The sequence below is a fragment of the Eupeodes corollae genome, chromosome 1 (assembly GCF_945859685.1).
Source record: "Eupeodes corollae chromosome 1, idEupCoro1.1, whole genome shotgun sequence".
NCBI classification, from domain to species: domain Eukaryota; kingdom Metazoa; phylum Arthropoda; class Insecta; order Diptera; family Syrphidae; genus Eupeodes; species Eupeodes corollae.
In genome coordinates, this window is record NC_079147.1 from 244,200,547 (window position 1) to 244,225,577 (window position 25,031).

The 25,031-nt window shown below is 35.3% G+C and overlaps 1 protein-coding gene across 2 annotated transcripts; it reads left to right on the plus strand.

Moving 5' to 3' along the window:
* The first annotated feature begins 3,870 nt into the window (after positions 1 to 3,870).
* LOC129940827 (zinc finger protein 423 homolog) lies at positions 3,871 to 24,537 on the plus strand. 2 transcript variants are annotated; one of them, XM_056049323.1, is made up of 5 exons: positions 3,871 to 4,167; positions 12,386 to 13,137; positions 20,621 to 20,763; positions 21,285 to 23,501; positions 23,564 to 24,537. In XM_056049323.1, exons 1-5 carry the CDS (start codon positions 4,074 to 4,076, stop codon positions 24,258 to 24,260), a joined length of 3,903 nt encoding a protein of 1,300 aa, XP_055905298.1. In that variant the 5' UTR covers positions 3,871 to 4,073; the 3' UTR covers positions 24,261 to 24,537. The 2 variants fall into 2 exon arrangements, with proteins under 2 accessions (XP_055905298.1, XP_055905299.1); XM_056049324.1 differs by lacking the exon at positions 3,871 to 4,167 and adding an exon at positions 12,096 to 12,329.
* The last annotated feature ends 494 nt before the right edge of the window (positions 24,538 to 25,031 follow it).

The window sequence follows — 25,031 nt, forward strand, 5'->3', positions numbered from 1 at the left end:
TTATGTCATTAGTAGATTATTTTTGAATAAGATATTATTATCTATAATGGTCCATATAAGGACCATGTTCACTTTTATTTTTTTCAAGGAAGATCTGAAATTCTTGTTTGCCAATTTTTTCACCAAAAATACCAAGTGCCATTTTTCTAAGACAAATTGTGAGCAATTTTTGCCGAAACAACATACTTAAAATAGCGAAATCAATTCGAAAACATCTATTTACTGCCTGATAGTAGTGCCAAAAAATGTTTTTTAATGTTTAGCACCCAAAGAGGCCACCTCAGTAAATTTAGATAGAAAAATCGAATGTCTCTCAAAAGTAGACCCTATAAAAAGTGAAGCATTCATACAGCGGAAATCGGATGTCCAGGTATCTAAAAGAACTGTTGCCCAAATCAACAGAACATACCAAATTTTATGTCAAGACCTTATCGAGTCTATGTAAAGAGAATGTGCAGCAATTTGGAGGCAGCGAGGATATTCTACAAAACATAAATATCAAAATACCCAACAGAAAATTCTTGTTGTTACTTTTTCTTTGCAATGTGTCTTACGTTACTTATTAGTTGGCTCAGTCTGCCAGGAGCTTAGTTATAAAAAAACATGAAAACAGAAAAAGTTTTTTTCAAATATTATGAACATAATAAATAAAAATATTGAAAAAACAAAACCGTTTCTAATTAGGTGTTTCTGTTTTCTAACAACTTTTTTTTATTTCCTAAGTTAAAATTCATTATTGTTATTCACGTTCAGAAATGTTAAAATCTGTGTTTGAAATGAAAAAAAATGTTCTCAAATTTTAATGCAAAAATATTGTTCATAACAAATTGAATCAATTTCAATAAAATTCCAACTTACTAATGCACTCAAGGCCTAAAATATCTAGCATAAATCACTGACATAATTCTTCAAACATTTCCAAATTACTGCCAATCACTGTTCAATAATCCCAAAATGATTTTTCTGTTTCTAAAAACATAATGTTCCTATATTTACATAAATAGGTTAATCATAAACCATATTCGAAATTTTGTTTATGTAAATTAGCATCTAATAATGCCTCAAGGGATGTTTCGATTTCCATTGGGATTTAAATCAATCCTTCATTTTTTATTTCATACAAAACACGAAAAATCCACACTCCTTCTTCCCACCTACACTACAATACGATTGTTCCCTAAAAGAAATCAAAACATTTTGATTTAAATCAAAGAGAGTAAAAACTTACTCTCTCTCCTCTCTTCTCTCAACACCAATACCAATTCAAAACCCTGCGTGTAAATATTTTAAAACGATTTTGATTCGCTTATTCTCCAGTATATAGATTCAAGTATATAAAGCACCCTATCTATTTTATATACCTGGCAGAACGCATGACTGAACTCTAAGTCCCACCTTTTTATACCTGAGTGTTTGTTAATGGGGGGCGTGTTCATAAAACACATCCATATAGTACGAATATATGACTTGGTGAATTTTCAACGTTGACAACCGAAACATTGTTTATAACTTAACTCTTTTTCCAAAAATAGCCGCTCGCTGCAGGCTAACAAAAAAGTTACTCAAAAAAAGGTGGTTGGTAACGGTAAAAGTAAAACTACCTCAAACCCCGGCCATCTGATACGTTAGTTGTCTTTGGAAACAATGTGAAAAGTTACTCTTGGACTTGGTTTGTGGATATTTTTGTTTTTTAAGTGGACTTTAGAGTTTTGTTATAGCACAAAATTTCCATAAAGCTCTTTTCGTGTAACCATCATCATCGTAGTTGTCGACGTCCTCGTAGTCGTCGTCATCGTCCTTGACTATTATAGAAAAGATACGAAAAAGAGGACGAGTTTGGAGTTACGAGAGTACCTCTACCTGGAAGTCTATATACTTTTTTGGACATGAACGGGCAAATTGTCGACGAACGACGACACGATGCATGCATAAGTAATGAACGAACCCGGAATAATGGAGACACTTTTCGAATTCCTGACCAACGACCAACTACCGAAGACCGTTTTGTTGTTCTTTTGATTTAATTTCTGATCCATTAGCATCGATGCATGTTATCTGCCATCCGACGACGGGGTTTAAAATAAAAGGGGTGACGCAAGAGGACCCGAGGTGGTGGCTCTTTTGGATGGTGGATGATTCGCTTGGTCAGGAAAAACGTAAAGTTGTTTAAACTGTAACACACCTGTCAGTGAGTCCTTCCACCGCCAGTCAGTTGCAGTGGTGGGTGGTTAATGGGAAAGCAAACTTTTTGGTGAGAGTGTTGCGGGTGGCCAAATAATAAAAGTTAATGCTTTTTACCTGTCAAATCAGAGGTCCATTCTCTTCCGACTCTCCCCTGTCACACTCTATTTTCTTTGAAGGGCTAGAAAAAAGCCTTTAACATCAGAAATATAGAAAAAGGGTTGTTGGCAAGAAGAATGACGAACCTTTGGTGTGCATAATTGATTAGCAAAAGAGCTCTTGTGGCTTATTAAATATTTAAAACCCTATAAAAGAAATTAGGTTAAAACAATTTTCGGAAATTCTTACGTCAATAGTATAGGGTAGGTCATTTTTATTGACACTTTTTGTTGTCAATTCAGCGCAAACATTCAGCAAATAATATGAGCAAAAAAATAACCACAGCTTATAAATGTCACCAGTGGAGTGGAGGAGGACATATCGCGCTTATTTGAATTGACAGCTAACACTTTTTAGCTTTCAAATCAGTGGAGGTGGTGTTATATATTTCAATTGAAAAATTAAAACTAAAAAAGAAGAACAATCTTCATTGTGAGGGTGGTTTTGGACAACTCCCAAAAGTCTCAATGTAACGGTACATAAGCGCCTTTTTATTCAAAACTTAATACGCCCCGCCCAAAAATTCACATTGTTTGCATAAATAACACCAACTTACCGACTCACGGAGTCGTCATCGCTATCGTTGTCGCTGGCTGTGGGTAGGTAAAGTGGAGATGGAGAAAAACGAAATGAAGGCGCACAACATAATATAGATGGCGTTGATGGGGACCACGTACAGTACATATTATATATGTATCTCTGTTACCCATTCCCCCAGAGCAAATCGAAAGTCTCTCAAGCGCTCAAGTGTCTTGGGATGAACTCGAGATATATTGGCTGCCTCTCAGCGGCGCGGCGGTGGCACAAAGTATATAGGTAGAGACTCAAGTGTTTTCTTTTTTTCTCTAACGCCCAGCTTACGCTCCATTGCGGACCCAATTCCGCATGGTTGAATCCCAATCCGTCAGTTCAGTTGTGCAGTTGAAGCAGTTGAAGCTCACAGACAGAGTAAAACTGGTTAAGGCGCCTCTCGCACTGCTTTGTTTTTGGTGAGTTGTGAATGGATCTATACCGACACCAGTGTACCTAATGCAATAAGAAGGCGGGTAACTACTAGCGCTGCTGTTGTGGCTCGTTTTCGATTCGACTTGTGTCTCTGTGCTCTGTGCACAGCACATCCCAAGCACAACACCGTACATCAGTGAATGAGTGTTGTACACTGGGACTGGAGTACGCTGCTGCTGGCATCAGTTAAAGGTTTTATTATTTTTCATTCGTTTCGGATTCGGTGATAGCAGAGTAGTTATTCTTTGGTGCTCGAGAAATTTGGACGTGTTTCCTGTTTGGGGGAGACCATCACGCACAATCGAAAATAAAACAATTACCAATTGCATAAAAGCGCGATCCTAAGGGTCCTTTTTTCGGTTGGATTATTTATTAATATTTTAAATGTTTTTTTTGAAGATGATTGAACTGAAAGGTGACATTTAAAAAGGATATTTCTATCTTCTTTGAAATATAAATAAAGGATTGTGAAGTGATTGTGGTTTTGTAAAGAAAATAAATACAAAAAATTTAAGAATTTTAAAAAATACAATGGGTGATAAATACCTTTAAATAAAGTTACATTTATACAACTTAAGGTTTACTTAAAGTGAACTTGTTTTAGATAGTGAAATTAACAATTATAGAAAGTTATTGTAGTGTTAAAAATTGTTACGTTAAATTATTTTTAAATTCAAAAAAAAAAAATAAACAAATAAAAGTTTAAAGTTAGTTTTGATTTGTTTCTAATGATGATGGCATTAAAAATGCTTTATCGCGGTCCAAGTTCAAGATTGGAAAATTTAATTGAAAAGATTCAAGCTACCAAAGATGGAAATCCAGGTATACTTAATATTTATGTTTTATTAAAAAAAATAGATTTTAAGGCTACTTTGCACTTATCACTCTTCCTTTGAAATGTTTAGTGTGAATACAACCTTAAGGCTAGGTTTTATCTGGCAAACTAAATGCGTTGATCTTAACAACCTTAATGCACAATTAAGTATAAGATTAACAAATGTCAGAATTTGAATGAACGTCCTCACCACAAGATAACTTCTCAACCTAAAGTCATCTTTAATATCAATTTTCAAATACCTTATAGCTGTACAAAACTAAGAGTGTGAGCGATCGCTCATGTTTTACAGAGATCAGTAATATTTTTATAAAAATTCATAAATTTAATAAACTTTCAGTATTGTCAAGTATCAATCAGCCAACTATTACAATTCTTCATAATTATAGTTCAATAATAACTATAGTACCTAAGGTTAGTCAATTTAAAATTTCACTTTTTTTAAGGATTTTCTCATAACTTGCATTGTTTACAAGCTGTTGTTAATTTTAAGTTTTTTTTTTTCAATTGAAATGCCGACGGCTAATGAGATTGTTGTGGATAAACAATTTAATGGTAAAACTTTATTATTCATGTAGATTAGTATTACCTATTTTTAAAAAGCAAGTTTGCACTATTCGAAGCAATATTTAATTGGTTCGATTTGTGGAATTGCAAATATTGAGAAGTTTTCACTGATATCCCCAGAATCTACATTTTTAGTTTCCTTATGCGTACCTACTTGCGTATCAGAAGCACTCAGCAGTTTTGAAATTATGAATTTTGGGTACGCCACTAATGATATTTTGTATAAGCTTTTTTTTGTCATGAAAATAAAAAAATTGCGCTCTACTGGTTTTTTTAAAAATCATAAAAAAAACACTGATAAGAAATGATTTCGACTCAAAGAAATATATTGACTTACGGATGGGAAGTTATCACTGTATGCCCCATCCCTATATATTTTTTTAAGATAATCAAGTCGAAAGTCAAATTGTACGAATGCTAGAAATTGTATTTCAATTCGAATTTTCCTAAAATTGTATCAGATGTCAGAAATGATGTTCTTCAATGGATACAATTGTTCTAGAGATAATATTTTTATCGTTTGAAAATTATTAGAGGTGACATCTATTTTATAAATAAAAGTCAAAATTTAAATTACTTTTCACCCAGTCTCTTTCTGCATAGTTTGATGTAATTTTTTAGTTCTGATTTACAAGGAGAACCAAACAAAACTTTATTCAACTTGTCATGTAATATTGTGTTTTTCAAATGAATTTTTGTATATTTTTTCTTCACGCGGATAAAAAGATATCATAATTTGTGCAAAATGTTGGTGAAAACTTAAAAAAACAAAGCACGTTAATGCATCAAAAATCATCCAGGATTTTATTTTTTATGGTAAAAAATTTTCCTTTATGAATCTAAACGAACGTATTGTTAGCTCTGATGAATTAAGATGTTGTTTTGAAAAAAAAATTATTTTAAATCTATATGTGTCAAAAACCAGTTTTTAAAAACTGGTAATAGTTTTTTTTAGGGTTTTATTTTTTCAAATTTTCCCAAAATTTCTCCAGATGTTAAAAACCTTATTCTCCAATTCATACAATAATTTTGCATGGAGTTAATGTAATTTCTGCTCGTAAAAATATTTGTTTTTAGGTTATTGTTTTAGTTATAAAATACGTTTACTGATTTTTTATTTTCAAAACATTGTTCCAATATCTATAGAAAACGAATTGCAATCATAATTTTAAAAAAAAAAAAATTTTTTAAACTAAAATACATTCCCCTGTTTTCCCCATTTTCTCAAACAAATATTAGAGCATTGACTAGCTTAACCTTTCATAGAACTGTTTAATAAAAAAAATATATAAATTTAGTGTTGTTGCAGGTGTTGAAAAGCCAGAGCCTGTTTACTTACAGAATTTTTAATTTTAATTTCTTCGTTTTATTTTCGAATTCGAAGGGCGAATTTAAGAAAGCCTATTGAAGAATTGTCAATTTCTGTTATTCTGAAAGAAATAGACTTATAATGACACAGCAAGAATTGAACGCAAGACCTTTGGATTAAGAGTCCAAAGGGATAACCATCACGCCACGGATACCAAAACTATTAAGCTTCTAAAAAATATTTGTACATATTTCAAATTTTCTCAAAAACAAATTGATATTGAATTGTTTTTTGATCTAGGTTTTGCAAAAATATTAACATTTAAACTTTCTATCACAGGAAATTTTGTTCATCATTAGGTAATAATTAAAAAAAACGTTTATATTGTTGTTTAAATTTCTTTAACTGCAAAGACTGACCTCATTGAAAATTTAACTCACAAAAACAAGTTGGAGTAAACCAAACGTGCAATTTAATTCAACTTGGTAACAAGTAGATTTGTAACTATTAAAGTGTTAGACATATCGATAGACGAATACGAAAGGGAAGTTAACAGTGTGAGTCGCATCCTAGCTGCTGTTTTTATATAATTTTACCTTATTTCAACGTGTATACTAATATTGAAACCCAATGAGTTTGTAACTCAAAGCAGACTATTTGTATTTTATTTGTTGTTCCCAAAAACCGCTTATGTTGATACATTTGTCTGCAGCCATTTTGTAATGATTTGCTGATGGATTTTAGTTATGTTTGACTTAAAAAAACATTTATTTTCAATTTAGTGACAAACATTTACCGTCGATTTCAAACTTTTTCGGGAACTCACCGTTAAAACAGTTTATAATTCCTTTTTTTCAATTCCTATCATTTCTCTTGATCTCGATTCATACTCGACTCAGTTTTGTGTTTCAATAATAATTTAACAACGTCTTACATTATTTCTATATTCGAAGCAGTAGGTGGCTTAAGTGTTCTCAAGTTTTTCACTTTAGTTTCATGTACTTATTCAAGGACAATGTATTAATCCAATTTAAATTCCGTATGTTTTATATTTGAGTGATGTACCTTCAGTAAGTTGTGGAAAATGGTACAAACAATTTAAGTCGTAATATCTTAAGAAAAAGGACCTTCTTTTGTATGAGTTTATTTTAAAATTTAAAAAAAGCATCGAAAGAATAAGTGTTGAAAACAGATTTCAACAGATAAAGAAAGGAATTGCTAAAATAAAATAAATGCAAATGGACTTTTCTAGTGTGTTCTTTTAATAACAAACAATTGTACACTATGGCGTATACGCATTTTTTTCATTGAAATTTCTTTAAATGTTTCTCAATTTTTGTTTTGTGTACACTTTATAATATTCTTCGTTAATACATCAAATGCGTCTTTTATTATAAAATTCGGAATGCAGCAGTTCGCAAGTAATATAATTGCACTCACTTTGGAAACCTCTTTTCAAACCATTTATTTCAAACCTAAACATGATAAATATCCATTCATTCGTGATAGAAAAAAGTGGTCACATTGTTAACTTGTTTTAGTATATTTTGTGATAAGATGTAAATAAAGCCGAATTTGTTTAAATTACAAGTTGATGTCAAAATCTATGAATTAGCTTATTTTGAACATACCCGTTCACTTAAAAAAAATACATAAAGATGTTAAGAGTAACTACAAATTTGTGTATAAATTAAAAATAGTATTCACAAGACTTAGAAAATCTGCTTTTAGTTACAAAATCATTGGGTTTCAATATTAATACATACAATAAGGTAAAATTATATATAGAAAAAATCTGGGATGCGACTCACAATGTTAACTTCCCTTTCGTATTCGTCTATCGATATGTCTAAAACTTTAACGAAATATAAGTAACAATATTTTACGACTGTCAAGTTAGCACTACATTTTTCCAAATCTCAAAAACTGAGTATGCAATTAATTGTAGCTTTTTTGTTTAAAATTAGTTGTGGAAAGAAATATTCCAAAAAAAGTCCAAGGAAAAACCTGGAACAACTTTCCAAAATAGGAAAATAAAAAAAGGGACTAACTTCACGCACTCACTACTTACCCCCCGTTTTTTAAAAAATGAAAGTAAAAAAAATGTTTGGATTTTTTTTCAATTCTTACGGCTGGCATTTTCCCACATCAATGGAAAAAAGCAAAAATAATTCCCATCCCCAAAAACTCGCTCTGCAATGAATATAGACCAATTTCAATACTTCCATTTCTGTCTAAGGTATGTGAAAGGATAATGCAAAAACAATTAAACAACTTTGTCAGTCGCAATAACCTTTTAGTCGATGTTCAATCAGGTTTTCGTTCGGAATAATTGAAGACATAAGGACTGAACTCGATATTGATAATGTAACTTTTTTAGTCCTATTAGACTTTTCACAAGCATTCGAATGACGACTGCGCTTTCACCCTGAACCAAGAACTAGAAAAGATATCCTACTGGGCGTGCGTCGTGCAATGGGTTGGTTCTCAACGCAAACAAATGCAAATGCCTGGTTATATCAAGAAAAAAATTAGACTTAACATACTTTCCTTCCATATTTCTTAACCAGAACCCATTAGAATTCGTAAATTCCAGTAAAAATCTAGGAGTAATCTTCAATAAAACATTGATCTGGAATGACCACATCAACCAATTAGTAGGTAAGACTTATGGAACGCTTAGAACGCTGTGGACCACCCAAAACATCACTCTATTTAAAACCAGACTAATGCTTGCAAGGACCCTTGTAATGCCTGCTCTCACTCATGGAAGCGAAATTTTTTATAACTGCGATTCCATCAGCAAACATAAATTAAACATAGCATTCAATAGTATCATTCGATACATCTTTGGCTTAAGAAGGTACGACCATATTTCACAATTGCAAGAGATTCTGCTTAGTATGGCTTTTAATGACTTCATGAAGCTTCGAACATTGATACTATTTTTTAAAATCTTGAAAACACACTAACCAGCTTATCTGTTTGAAAAAATCACAATGTCAACATCGAATAGATCGACATCGGTAATTTGGCCACGATTTTCGTATTAGATCTCAGAAAGGCAATTTTTAATCGCTGCATGTCGCCTCTGGAACTCACTTTCAACTCATTTGCGGGATATAAGTGATATACATATTTTCCAAAAAAGTATTAAAATCTTCTTTTCGAACCAAGCAACTAACTTAACTCAATGTACTATCTTCTCTTCTTAACTTTAACTAACTTAACTATCTTTTTTTTCTTCTATTTCTATTATTTCTATTTTAACGTGAATTAATATTTTATTTATAAATTATTGTTATTCTCTTTTTTTGTATATAATTTAACTGTATATTATTTTCTTACCGTATTTTAAAAAAATTTGAATTGTTATATAAAGTTAAGTCATGGACTTTCACTAATTAATAAGATATCTATTATCTTACTGTGTAAGCGTTCATACTCAGTTTTTTTTTTAAATTTAGAAAAATGTAGTGCTAACTTGACAGTTGTCAATATTTTGTGTGAAATACAAAATTTGAAGTCCATATCTTTCCATGTTTTGATAAAACTTGAATCGTATTGTTTTTGTACGTTTTCGTGTTTTGTAAAAAAAAGTTTTTCAACTAAATTTGTGTAAAAAAAATACATTTGTTTTCAAGAATATTATCTAACATTTATATACAAAATTCTGCATGCAATTAAATTATTTTGAAGTCAAAACTTTCATCTATTTCGAGATAATCAAATCAAACGTCAGTTTTTACCAATATTGCGTAATATTTTCTGTAGATTCTTATTTTGTATAAAAATATAAACAATTAAATTTTAAAAACAATATTTCTTATAAGATAAAATTAGTTAAAGGCTATATTTTCAATTTTTACTAAGCTCAGTAGTAGTTTCTCAAGAAGTTTTCATTAAAAAAAAACATTGACTGTAAATTTTTCCAAAATTTAGAAAGATGTTAAAAACCTTATTGTTCGATACATACAATTACTTTGGAGTTAATATCATTATCGAGGTGATAAATATTTGTTTTCAGTTTTTTTTGTGAGTTTTAAAAATAATGTTATTGATTTTTTATTTTCAAAACTGTACTTATTTGGTATTACGTCACATTTATATAATTTAAAATTTAATTAAAATCGCTTGCGTTATTGGTTAAGTCAATGATCAAGTCCTTTCTTCATCTTTCGATGCTATTATTTGTAAAAAAAAATAAATTTGGAATCGATATCTCTTCTTGAGATTTGGACGACGAAAAATGGTATTTCAAACCACTAACGACGAATGTGTGAACTTACGTACACAAGCACGCACAGACATCTCTCTAGAAGTCTTTGGTTTAGATTCTAGTGTCTAGTTAAGTGTCGAAAAATGTCAATTTTCAATTCGTCAAATCATTTTTAATGGCACCAATGGGAAGTTATCAGTGTGGGTCGCATCGCAGTACGTTATTGAATTTGAAGAAATTTCATTTTTTAAGTGTGATATCTAATAACTTCAGTTGCAAAACTACATATTTAAAATATTTTCTCGTTACAACTTAGTCAATTTTTATATATTAAGTTATTTTTGTAGTACCCGTAACGTGATGATTAGTGCTTAGGGCTGTCATGCAAGTAGTCTTGAGTTCAATCTTTACCTATGCCACCTAAAAGTTTTTTCAGGGGTACTGCCTTTTGAGTAAATCTTGTCATGAAAGGTGCTTTCTCAAATTAGCAGTTTGGATTCGGCATATAAACTGTACTGTATTGACTACGTCCTGGTTCTTTATGGACCGTTGTGTCAACCAATTTATTTATTTTTAAGATACTTTTCTTAAAGTTAATAAACATACAAATTAACGTGCTTCCTCTGGGTAAAAAATGTTTCCCAAATAAATTGATATTCAAAACTAGGAACATAACTTGTCAAATAGTACGTCAAATAAAGTACTGTTTTATTAGGTAATAATAATAAAACTTCTAATCAAACTTCTTCTTCCGACGACGGGAAACACACATATTATAGCAGTCTTGAAAATCGTGGGAACTATGTTGCTTTTATCACAATAACATTACAATTTCCTCCCTCAGTTTCTAAATCATTAATAATTAGTTCAAATTAAAACTGGTGTTCCTTTCGATGTGTTATAGTTAATTTAGAATTAAAACAAGAAAAGCCTTAAAAAAAACCGTTATACATCTATCAACTATGACTAAAGCCTTATTTAATTGATATCTTGCAATGAGACATAAAACTAATCCTCTTGCATCTACTAGAAGCTCAATGAAATCAAAACAAGCTTCTTGTGCCCCCAAACAACCACAATGTCTGTGTCGGGTCGGTCTTTCCAATTTAAAAGGCCAAGTTATCATATCTCGTGATTCATGCTTTATTAAAATCTATTTGAAATCTCACACTTTGATGTTATGATGATGATGATCTAAGCACGGAAATGCGAGGAACGAAAGACAAAACATTTGCTTCTTCTTCAAAATGTTTTCCTTTTGTTTTTCAAATCCACCGGAAAGTGGTGGTCTTCATGTTTTTTTTTTTTCAAAACTAAGCCGCGATGCATGATACTTTTTTTTTTAATAAGACCGCCCGCGCTTAAAATTTTTATAAAGCCCCAAGTATCACAAGACTCTGGACTCTATAAAAGACAAGACACTGGACGAGCGACGACGATGGACAATGATTTTAATTGAAGTTTCCCTTCCGTCTAATTGTCATGTAACGCCACTTGATCGGGGAGAATTTCAATTTATATATACACAAAACGCAAAACAGCAGCGACTAACTTATCGTTATCATGGCGCAGCGTAATGTTGTGTTTAGTTTTATGTCGCCAGATAATAATTAGACCTCCCCTTCCAATTAATCCAAGTCAGTCTCATCAGCAAATACATATTATCCCTACAACACGAAACAGTAGCGGTGCGGTGGCGTGTGACAGCGACGGCGAGGGTATTAGTGGTAGCTTCGAAGTCGCGTCGTACGTCGCGTCGGCCCCTTCTCTTGATAATAAGCTATAAGTCCGCCACGCGCGTTAATTCAATTATAGACCGCAAACTGAATCCAAAGATTTTTCTGCCTTCATTGTTTTGGAACCATCACTTCCTCTTTAGTCACCACACCAGATTATAATGCCACTTAATTAATTAGGGGTTTTGCTATACTTGTTAACATCTTGTATGCAGGAGCAGGAGCAGAAGCTGCGATCTGTACTGCGCGACTTCGACTTCGATATGATATGACACCTACGACAGAGGGTGTTTTAATTAAGACAACATCAGTCTGGTGGTTGTTGATGTCATTTGAATGAATTTAAATTAATCGAAAACGTCTTAATTTTCCAGATCTGTACTCGACACACACCTCGTCCAGTTACTCGCCCTCCATGTCGGATGGGACAATTACTCCGAACTCACTGCATCACCATCATCTTCACCATCACCATCATCATCATCAACAGCAAAGGCTGCATCACCACTTGCAGCAGCAGCAGCAATACCAATGCGAACAGCAGCAGCAACAGAACAGCGGCAACGGCAATGGTCACAACCGCGACAGGCATCACAATCGACGTGTTTCAGCCTTAAATGGAGCAACTGCTACTGGTGGTGTCATTGGCGGCGGCGGTGTCGGTGGCGAGGACGACGATGAGAATGATGAAGACGACGATGAGGCTCGTGACGGGGATGCAGACGAAGATGACGACGCCGCAAATTCTAGCGAGGAAAGGGTTTTCCTTACGTCAAATGGTGGTGGTGGTGCCAATGATGCTGTTGGAACAAACACCACAACCACCACCACCAACACTAATTCCACCACCTCGAACAGCATCAGTGGCGCAAATAGCGGCAATGGCAATTTCAATGGCAACAGCAACGTTAACAGCGGCGGCGGCGGCAGCGGTAGCGGTGGCGGTGACAAACATTCCGTGAAAATACCAACGAAATTGCGGAAAATCGATAGGGATTCGGCAAAGTTGTTGGATAAGTTGACAAGTGATGGCATTAAGAGCGCGACCGACCGCGATGGATCCTATCAGTGTCAGTTCTGTGATAAATCATTTCCGCGCCTTGGGTATCTCAAGAAGCATGAACAGGTGAGTGGAGTTTATTTTCTTTCTTTTTTATTTTTTCATTCTTATACTTGCAAAGTTTTATATAGAAAGTTGAAGTTCAAGAGCGTAGAGAAATATGGGGGAAGGGGTGTGCAATGGCTTCGCTGTTACCTAAGTCTTGATTTAATTTTTGAAACTTGAACAAAAGGTTAAGGGTGATTTAGGAGTTATAAAAAAAAGAACATGGAGCAGTTTAAGAAATATGCCATTTTGAAAAAGACGAGGAACCAACAAATAATTTTGGAACATACTCAATCCCTGAAGCTTTTCTCGATGTAAATCAGAAGACATGAAGAAAAAGCAGTTTAGGAAATGGCACCTATTCAATTATTGCTCAAAATTTAATATTTCAAACAGTTTTTCATAGATATTCTTATTTCGATGCAATTTGGTTATTTTGGGCTCTAATTTTGGAAAACAGTCCAATAATTCTTTAAGTACATACAAATGTTACCCTACCGTAAAATTTTATTTGCCCATTTCAAATATGTAAGACCTCAAATTCTGTAACTTTGCAGATGAAGATTCTGTCAAATCATATTATCAGAGCTAAATTACTTTGCAAAATAAAGACAAGTAAACGCCTCAGTGTCCGCTTTGAATTTATAAAAACTGAGTTACTTATTGACCGCAGATATTGTCAATTTAATACCAATCGAAATCGTTGAACTTTCTGATTCAATATTTTACTGACTTAAATAAATTGCGTTAAGATATTACAATTTTTAACAATATTCGATATTTTTAACACACAACACAATGTTGTTAAAAATGTTGAACAACATTTTCGCTTTAAAGTTTCTCTTTTTTTGGTATTTGATGGTTTTTATTCAAATTATGTAAGCATCAAAGCTAAACGGTTAGGACTTGTCATAGAAGAAAACCATATCGTTAGTGGTTTTCAATGTACCTTCAACTTGTACGCATGGAATTTGAATGTTTTTTCTGTAATTAGATATCAAACCTAGTCGTTTTGATTTCATTAACTTTTCATTGGAAGGTATTGTAACATTTTTGAGTTTTTAAGAAAAAAATATTAAAATTCGACTTTTCAAAGGTCCTAGAATTTAAAACAAAGTTTTTGGAGGAATATTGTTTCAAATGTATTTTTTTAACTGATATTTACATCGAGAAAGAAGTTTTAGAAAAATCTGTCAAGTATTTTTTTACAATAGAAATTTTAAAAAAATTGTGAAAAAATGCATGCAAATACTTTTCTTTTAACTTCACATTTTTTGTTTGATGTTCTAAGCTCAACTTCGGGCTAACTTTCTCGCCAAAATACAATTTTTGCCTTTGGCGATCCAAAAGTACACTTTTGAAACTTTTAATTGGAATACAAAAATAACCCTTAAAAGGTAGTAAATCAACTGCGGAGCAAATTGTAATTTTGAAAGCTGTAATTTTTGAAATCAAATACTTTCGTACGGAATTTTGAATAGTAAATTTAACGGTTGTAGCTAGAAAAACAAAATGTTTGCAATTCAAAGAAATTTAAAAAGCTACAAATTGAGATTATTATTACTTTGTCCCCTAAATTCCGAAAAATTCAATTACTCAAAACCATGCAAGCTACAAAATTTCCGGTTTAAGCAAAAGACTAGCTACAATTTATAAGATTAAACATTGTTTGATTTCGCCACAAAGTAAAGGGCGTCAATTGAATTTAAAACTAACTTTACATCTTGCATCAGTTTCACTTCTCAATGATTCATCTGCATTAATAACACATCTTTACAATTCTTTTCATAAATTATATTTTTTTGGAAAAATTTTTAAAATTGTTTTGAATGATGCAAATAAATAAGCACTCAACAATGTGTTTTTCTAAAAAATGGATATAACCTCGATTATCCAAAAAATAGATCAAAGAAGATAATATTCAAAGGAACCGAAATGATAAAAATGTATAATTATAAATTACTAGCGGCCCGTTCCGGCTTCGCACGGGTAGACATTAATAGGTACACATTTTTATGTTATAATCATGCTAATTAAAACGACCATGATCACTAAATTTGAAAGAAATGTATGCTTATCTAAAAGCCTCCCTGTACACTATGTTGGCTGTTGTATTCGTATGTGGCAACAAAACGTATTGATTTTCAGGAGATCTACTCGGGAAAGTGCCACATACAATTGCCCGTGGTAAAAGCATCCTTTAGTCGATACCAACTATGGAAAAAGTTTGTCCCTGAGATTTATTTATTGTTAGGGCGATTGGAACTATAATCAGTTGGTAACATCGGGATCCGCAGAACATGTGCGAGCTGACCGGCCGGCCGTGGGACCCGTAATGATAGTTGCTACAATCCAATTATCTCTTAATTCTTAAATCAATAGTCTTGTATTCTTTAATATTGTCGAACATATTTTTGTCCTATCATTAATACTCTTCGCAGCGTATGCGATGAAAGACGTTTTATGGCTAAGTTTTTAAAAGTTCGGTTGGTTTTAATAGGAATTTCTAAAGATTTCTATATTAATCCAGTACTAAATATAGCCTATGTTACTCAGTGATAATGAAGATTTAAAATGAAAAAAGAACTATTAAAATCGGTGCAGTACTTTTTGAGTTTATTCGTTACATACAAAAATACAAATCTTTCCTCTTTATAATATTAGTGTAGATAACATAAGTTCTTCAATTTAAAACACAAGATTTTTTGTCATGATTGACTCCAAATCTTATGCTGTGAAGAAATGCTTTTTCAATTAACCTCGTGGATTTGGCTATTGGATTTTATTATTTAAATGATTTTATTATTTTTTTTTACAGGCTTTTAAACCTTCAAATTCAACACATATTTTCTGTAAATATTTAAAATTCAAGATTCAAAACTTAAAATTTGTTTTTCAAAAATCCGGAAATTTTTCTTATTCACGTACCCATTCATCTATAAATGGACCTCATTGTTAAAAAAGATTTTTCGACCAAAATTGGGATCAACTTCCAATTGCTCTAAAATTCAATTAGTCACTACAAAACTCCGCGTATGGTCATTTGGTTTCAGCTCCTGGGTTAGGTGGATTTTGTATGGTGCAGGCCCAAATCACGATACAAAATGCGCCACCTATTTACATATATGGTCTGAGACGAGCCAAGTTCTTGTGAGCGATATTCTGATGTACATTCTCTCGAAAAACACCAATTTTTGTGGCAGATCTTGCCCTTCGTTCACGTACAGATGTTGGCAAATTGTTCTCTGAGCCAGTGGACTAAAATTTGGCCAACATAGTGGACTTGGAATGACGACCAGACCTGTTGAATTAAATCATTTGAACTGTCTTCTACCTACTGTTATACAGTGATGGAAAAAATAATAAATAATAATAATGTTTTCACTTAATAGTAAAAAGTTTGAAGCTTATGCTGATTTTGCCTGGAATTTAATTGTTATCCTAACTTAAGGGTCAGTTTTTAATTCATGCAAATAGGGTTTTTGAGTTTGTTTATTAGTTTGTCAGATATCTTATTTTCGATACTAACTAAATTTTTTAAAAGACGTCTATAATTTTAATAAGTATGGGACCTTAAACTGTTCGATGAAAAAAGTATTTGAAACTTTACATTCACGCCCAGACAAGGAACAAGATGAAAAAAAGATAAACTTATTCGCCTTTTGACACACTATAGGTAAGAGTAAGAAGAAACCATTTCTTTCTTTAAGACAACTCAAAAGCGGATCAGATATAGCTAGAACAATATGAAACCAACTTATAGAAGCAAGTCTTCCTGGTAGAAGTCAACAAAAAGTGCCATTTTTAGCCTAGAAAACCATTATACAAAGACTTCCCTTTGAAAACAAACACTTACACCGTTCTTATTGGAATAACGTTGTGTAGTGGGATGAAACGAAGATAAATTTGTTTTTTCCAATGGAAAAATGTATGTGAGAGGGCCAAAAGACAAGACCTTTAAGTAAAAATACACAAAGAATGACAGTGAAGCACAGTGGTGGGAATACTCTTCAGCATCTGGTGTACGTCCAATATTTTGGATCAAGGATAAGATGTGCAATGTGGATTATGTTCACATCTTAAATTCAGTTATGCTTACATTAACTAAAGAGAAGGTGCCAACCAAATGAGAGTTCATGCAGGATAATGACCCAAAGCACCCTTAAAAGAAACAGATCTATTAAGTACAAGTTTAACAAAAATTTTATAATGCGAACGTTCCAATTTTTGTTTTAATTTCGCCAAGTTTCATGGTTCGAAAAGTCTTATATGCCAGTATTGACAAAAACTCACTAATTTGGTGGCATTTTTATAGTGAATTTGAACAATTTAAGTGCTTTGTTAAAGATTGTATCGCTATATTCTTAGTGATGAAAACTGTGAAAAGATGACTGCTTCAAAAGTTAATAACGGTCTATTCAAAATAACTCTAAAACTATTAAGTTTTTTTTTTCGTCAAATTGGTCAAAATTATAATTTTCTGCTTTCTTTATTTTGTCTAAGTTAGTCAAATAAAACTTAAAAACTTTTTATATTTAATAAATAATTAAATTAGCATAGTGACTTAAAACTCTCAACCATTTTTGTGTGCGAGTACTGTGTTGTCACGAATGGAGGGATACTTAAAAATTTAAAAAAAAATAAGATTTTTAATATGCGCAATCGATCTTATTTAAGCAGAAATTTAAAAAAAAAAGTCTGATACTACATTTAAATAAATATTTTTTCTGACATTAAAATAATGAAGAACTTAAATGACAGAAATGTCATTGTCATGTCAAGTTTTCAAAATATGCTTTGAATCCACAAGTCAGCAATTTAAAATGATTATGCCCCAAATCAAAGCTTCAAACAATTTAATTTTTTAATATTTTTCAATAAATTTATTCCACCCCCAATTCAAACCCCCCTAAAATCTTTATTCCATATCCGCTCATGGTTTTTGATGTTCCTTGTTGATTTCTCCCTAAAAGGATATTCCTTCCTTCATGTTTTTTGCTATGTATTTTTTGTTTTCCTTCTTTTTTTCCGAAACGAGAATGAGGGGGGTAATTAACAGTGTTTGCGCTTATTAGAGGTGAATTGCAAGAATATTTTCGCACTGCCTGACTACTTTAACAAAACCCATGACGCGGAGCGGCAGCAGCGGTTATGCCAATAGCTATACTTGCGGGCAGATCAATAAATACATATTTCTCTGGACCATCAACTCTTGACTATATTGATTTTACGTTGACCCTGGACTCACGTACACTGCTTACAATTTCAGTAATTTCTCGGCTGATACTTTAGCCATCATCAGTATGAGAAGTACACATATCCAATCCATGAGGAGCAAAATGTGCAGAGAGAAACTTTTGCAGGGTTCTAAGAAATTCCAACATTGACCGACCGACCCATCAGCTAGACCGGTCTCTTTCTCTAATAAAGTTCATATCTCTTGATCTGGGGGAATTTGTGTGTTGTCTTTGTCGTAATTTTTTTGAAAATAAATCTCATGAATTCAAGGAGCACTCTTTTAGGGTGAAGTATTGCACTTTGTGGATGGCAATAAATATAAATCTTATTCTCACTGACAAATGCAGTGCAGCAAGCGCAGGCACCACTCACATAAAACATGAAATTTTTGGGCATCTTTCGCAGCGCCTCGAAACGTTTTTTTTTGGTTTTACTGACTTTTTTTCCTGTTGTTAGTGAAGGTAACTTTTTGAGGAATTTGCTGTCAAGAAAAGGGGTCGAAGTCGAAGTCGAAGTAGAAGTTCCAGGCATGAAGGATGAAGATCGTATCTTTTCCTCGTTCGTCTTTGTCCCTGTCAGAGTGCGACTTTTTTATTTTTAAAAGTAAAAAAAAAAGATATTTCGTATGTGCCGAGCGAGATGATGATTTGCAATGGGCAGTTAAAAAACAATAACCAGCACAATCAGTTGTTCATATTGTGCAATAAACTCAAGCCAGCTCACTGGAATACAAATTGACTAATTTTGGCTGTGATTTCAAGTGAGTGCCAGCAACAGCGACAGCGTCAAAAAGCGAGAGATATGGAATCTGTTCTGGTTGTGAGTTGGCTTCTTTTTTTTCATGTGCTTCTCTTTTTGTTTTAAAAAATAAAAAAACTTCAAAAGTTAAAAGCCGCCAACTTAAGACATATGACGACTATGGAGCAGAGGTTTAAGAGGTTTAAGAGACCAGAAGCAAAGAGGTAGTCAAATTGGTTGGTGATACACTGGTTTAGAGTTTCGTCACCTAGCCGATAGAAAATATCTCAATTATACTTATACCTACCTTTCGAGGAGGGGGGGGGGTGAAGAGGGTGTGAGGTTGGTTAAAAAGAAGCTATGATTTCGAGGAGTTACAAGTCGTTAAATGCTCAAACGACGCAACGACCGTCCAAAGACATAAATGTGATTTCCCGGAATGAAGGGCACATATTTCGAGAGTTTTGACGACATTAATGACGATGACGATGACAAGACACACAGAAGGCACACCACGACGGTAGCACTAAGCAGTGCTGGGGTTTTGGGCAAGTCTCGAGAGCCAGCTCCAATTAAATAGTTTGCTCTTTGCAAATGCTTCGTGTAAACTATAATCTCAACCACCGACCGAACCACCTCTATATAGGTACATTTATGGACGAATGGAAATTGGATGGTGGATAACATCTTCTGGAGGTCTGCAGAGTCTCCTGAACTGTGTTGTGTATGATGAGAGTTATACATCTCATATGCATATCGCGGTGACTTTACGACTTGGCTATGCAGTCTCTGTCAGCCTTCTCCTCCTTCTTTGAGCTCCAAATAAAGTGGAATGATAATTTTTGTGTTTTTATTTTGCGCGAGTTGACATTTTGGACCCAAAGTGCAACCGCAGCAGCTACATAATATGACTCTGACAGGACAGTTGGCATGTTTCTAGATATACCTCCACCTATACCCTACCTCTCACTTATCATCAGAGAGAAGTTTTTGTGTCCATTTGGGTTTATGTGCGCGGCGGTAGCAATTAACATGCGTAGCGATCATCCACACTTTTGCACAGAGCCAACCATCACAAGACTGCTCCAGCACGACCCTTCCCCTATGTTAAATGTCTTATACAGTCTAGATGTCTTGATTATGTTATATTTGGCATGCTCAAGGCGTACGGTCGTCGTTCGGTCGGCTTGGCGATCTCAAATAAAGTGTATGAATATTTTATCATCATTCTTACAAGATACGAGTATTTATTTATATAAAAAGAAATCATGTACTTGGGGAGATTGAGGGGTGAAAGAGCACCTCAGCCGTCTCACAGATGTTTTCTATGACTTTTTTTTTGGCATTTTTGCTATTTTTTGTTTAAGAGTTTTAAGTTAAGTCCATCATTTGCAAAAATATCATGTCTTTTGGGGTCTGAATGATGCATCTCACAAGTAATTCGAGTATCCGCATATTTTTCTATCTTAAGCTTCAATCTTTTTTTTTCTTGAATTAATGTTGAATTTTGTTGTTCTTTATTTTACAGAGCCATGCCGAGCACCTTCCATTCAAATGCGACTACTGTGCAAGACTTTTCAAACACAAACGGTCTCGTGACCGACACACAAAGTTGCATACTGGAGATAGACGATACAGGTGTCCACATTGTGAGGCGGCATTTTCAAGGAGGTAAGTTGACAGATGACATTTGACAAAAGAAAAAAAAATGTTTAGTGAAAACAGAACCTTACTTGGTTTTTTAAAACATTTGACATTGAGATTCCAAAGACGGATTGCATATATTTGAAAGCTTTCTCTGACAAAAAAAAACACCCTATAAGTGGAGAATGTTGTTTAGATTTTTGATTATTTGTGTTACTAATCTCAAGAGTTGATAATTTTCTTCTAAAATCCTCTTCCTTAACAATTCAACCGTTATACTCATGGCTCTATTAATTTTGTAATATTAAGTACAGAGATTCGTTTTTTAGCTGAACTTGCCGAATGTGGATTAGTTTACCACAGTATGTCTTCTCTTGTCATTCCAATTTTAAGAAATTAAAAGTCAATAGGCATGGACATCTCCTTTCAAAATCTCTCTTTTTTGTCTAATGCTCACATTGTGTCATTGGCATTTAAAGGGTATTTAAACCCCTTTTAATCGTAGCTCATTATACAAAAACTAATTTTTCTATTTTTATGTATTTCAGTGATCATCTGAAGATCCACATGAAAACCCATGACAACCAGAAGCCCTTCCAATGCACCATCTGCAATCGAGGCTACAACACAGCTGCGGCCCTGACATCACACATGCAGAATCACAAGAAACAAGCAGCGATTTTGGCTGCTGGAGGTAATCCCGCTGCCCTCAACTACAGCCCTCGTTCCACTGGTTCGGGTTCGAGTAATGGAAGTTTGCAGAAACGTCGTTATACATCGATTGCCAACACTAAGAGTCCATCTCCCAGTACATTAGAATATGCCAAGCGTATGAGGAGTTCCTACGTCACGTGCATGTATTGCACCCAGTCCGACTTCGCATCAATGGAACAGCTGAGTAGTCATATTCAAGCAATGCACGAGAAGGAGGCGCTGGCTAATCAATCTGTTGCTTCGAGTGGTTTTCAAATGTCCTGCGAGTACTGCACTATGAAGTTTCCCAGTGTTCCGGCAATGTTTCAGCACATGCGGACGACACACATTGATCGGCTATCGAGTCCGAGTAGCTATTTTGAGCATTTTAATCGGCTGGCTGCAACAGGAACTTTCAGTCCACGACTGCCGACGCCCAAGTCGAATGAGACAAAGGTGAAAGTTGAGGAGCCGAGTCCTAAGGCTGAGGAGAAGACCGACGATGAACCAACTGATTTGAGCCAAAACAGGCGATCTGTTCAGACTCCGTCACAAGAGTCAGTCGAAGCTAACGATCGACCGGGGGTGTTCTTTTGCAATCAGTGCAGCGATGGTTTTCCCGATTTCGACAGCTTCCGCAATCATTTAAAGTCGCACATTGTCCAGGGACTCAGTTTGGTGTGTCATCACTGTGGTCAGACTCTAAGGGATCAGCCAGAGTATGAGAGACACATTGTTTCGCATTTTCTCATCACTTGCTCTGAATACGCCTGCACCGAGAAGAACTGCAGTAAGACTTTCTCTAAGCCAGATGAGCTCCAGAAGCACCTTTTTGACAATCACATTCAGACGTTGTTCAAGTGTTTGTTGTGTTCGGACCTCTTCGAAACTAAGGTTGCAGTACAAGTTCACTTCGCATGCATTCACTCACCGGAGAAGAAGATTTACCGCTGTTCAGCCTGCATGGACACCTTCCACGGTGAACAGGAGTTCCATATCCACGTTAAGACCCGACATCAGACAATAGTTGGATCACCAATTCAGTGCATGTTCTGCCGAGCTGTTTGTTCCACCGAGCTTGAAATGCACTTTCATCTTGCTGCCCATGCCCGCCAGTTCCGTTGTCCATCGTGTCCGGAGACTTTCCACGTTGAATTCCTCCTCGATCGACATATGCAAACTCACCATCATGGACAGAAGGAAGTTGAATCCACCCCTCCTCCTCCTCAAACGGTCAATCCATCACCAGTGAATTCGATCAATCCATTGTATATGAGTGCTCTCTTCAACAAGCCTCCTCCATCAAACCAAAACAACAATAACAGCATTCTGGACTACAACGCCTTTGCCATGGGCAAGAACCTCTTCGGCAACGCCTCAGGGAACAAATTCTACAATCCTCTTCAAGTCGACACTGGGTCGGCTATGAAGCATCCATCACTTGTGTATGCCAGCTTGAATCAACGCTACTTTGACACCAATCGAACTATTCTTGAGATGTACAACCAACATCAACAGGACAAGCTCGCAGCAGGACCCGTCGCTAGCATGTTCACTAGTCCCAGTAACAACAACAACAACAGAATCGCACCAAAACTCCCACAAGAGTCCAACAAGCCGTCAGATCGAGGAATTGCTGCCGGAGGTGGTTTCAGCTGTGGGATGTGTGAACGCAACGATTTCCGCACCGAGGCCGAAATTCACTCCCATCGCAAGATCGTGCATAACCTCAAGACCGGGGTGAGTCTTCGCTGTGCTTACTGCAGTGGAAACTTTAAGTCACGCAGTGAGCTCGAACATCACATGAAGACGTGTCACAACTCAACCGGCAAGCACAAGTGTTTGATCTGCGATGAGATCTTCCCTTCGCCAGCAATACTCGCCGAGCACAAGTTACAACACTCAAAGGTCGGACAGTCGGGAAAGTGTTCCCACTGCGCCAAGGCCCTGCCCGATGTTATGGCTTTCAAGGGACATCTACTGGACCACAACACCGAGGGGCAGATGCCAGTTCAATGCATTTGCTGTCGCCAAACTCTTCACTCAGATTTTGAGATCGGTCTTCATGCCAAGTGAGTTCTGCTTAAACCAATTCCTATTTAGGGCGAGATTTTTAAACATGCTATTCTTACAGATTCCACACGAAGTCATCGTTAGTTTCCGAGAGTGTTTGTGCTCTGTGCTTGGAAACAATACCAAACACAATGGACGCCAAGGTCTGTGACAAGTGCTGTCGCAAGCACAACCTCAACAACAAGTATTCCAACCAGCGCAACAGCTTCGATGGCAATTCGGGACAACCAAGTTACGTGGAGAACCGTTGCAATCTCTGCAACGTCATCATGCCCCACGCCCAGAAACTGCAAGAACACTTGGTCGAGCACACATTTGCCGGTTGCGAGGACAGAGGTTTCTCGTGCTACATCTGCTCGGCAGTCTTCACAGCTCCAGCTGGCCTTCTCACCCACATGGCCGAGCACGGTGCCAATTCACGTCCCTACGACTGCAACCTTTGCAGTGACAAGTTCTACTTCCGAGCCGAACTGGATCATCATTTGGTCGATCATGAAACCCGCGATCGATCAAAGGCCTCTCATGCCAGAGATGCAAGTCCTGTGACCGATGACAACAAGACATCATTCCCCGGTGGTGGCGAATTGCCAACCGCTGCTCCAGAAGTAGAATCCAAGAAACTCGAGCTTAAAAATGAAGCCCTCGACGAGAAGCCAGCCGAGGAGGACGACGACGAATACATCGAAGTTGAGAAAGTTCCCGAGACTCTCCTAACGCAGGAGAAACCGTCACGCCCTTCGCACGACAAGGACGACTAGACCACTATGGGTTAGACATACCTCATCAAGCAAACCAACCAGCACCAGTATTCCTTGTGATAGCCAAGAGATCTTTTGCTTATTATTTGTTTCTGTTCTTTTCGTTTCTATGTTAAACTCTTTCCAGATTTGTATCATTAATTTATTTCACAACAAAAAGAACAATGTTATTATTATATCCAATTAGTTATGTAGTGATTAAGCTTGCACCAATTGTAATGAATTTTAGCAAAAATAATAAAACAAATAAAATAATACCAATTACCAAACAATAAAACGTGTTGTCCTTGAAGACTTGAAAAAGTCTGCGCCCAAGTTTGTTAAGTGAAAGACAGAAAGAGAAAAAGAGATCATCAATATTGATGCCAAGCTCTTAAGACGCAGTTTGCATACCAAGTAGGAGTCTAAGCTAGCGTGGGGTTTCCTACTCCAAGGAATGTTAATTTTTTTCTTGGATTGAACATAAGTTGAACTAGGTTCCATAAGCAACCATCAAGGGGGACAGAGTTCACCATACACATTATGCGGCGGCGGTGGCACGAAGCGGCAGAGACGCAATGTCGACAACGACGACTGCCGACTGAAGACGGTATGATGCACAGAGATCAAGCACAATTACTAGTACTTTGCCAGCTGAATTGATGTTTAAAACTGGCTACCCTATCGGATTTCGGGGATCTCCTGTGGCTTGAAACGTCTTAAAGCTAGACTGATGGTAATAGGTGTGTGCTTACACACAGCTTCAAGGCGAGACGCGACACAAGTGGCAGC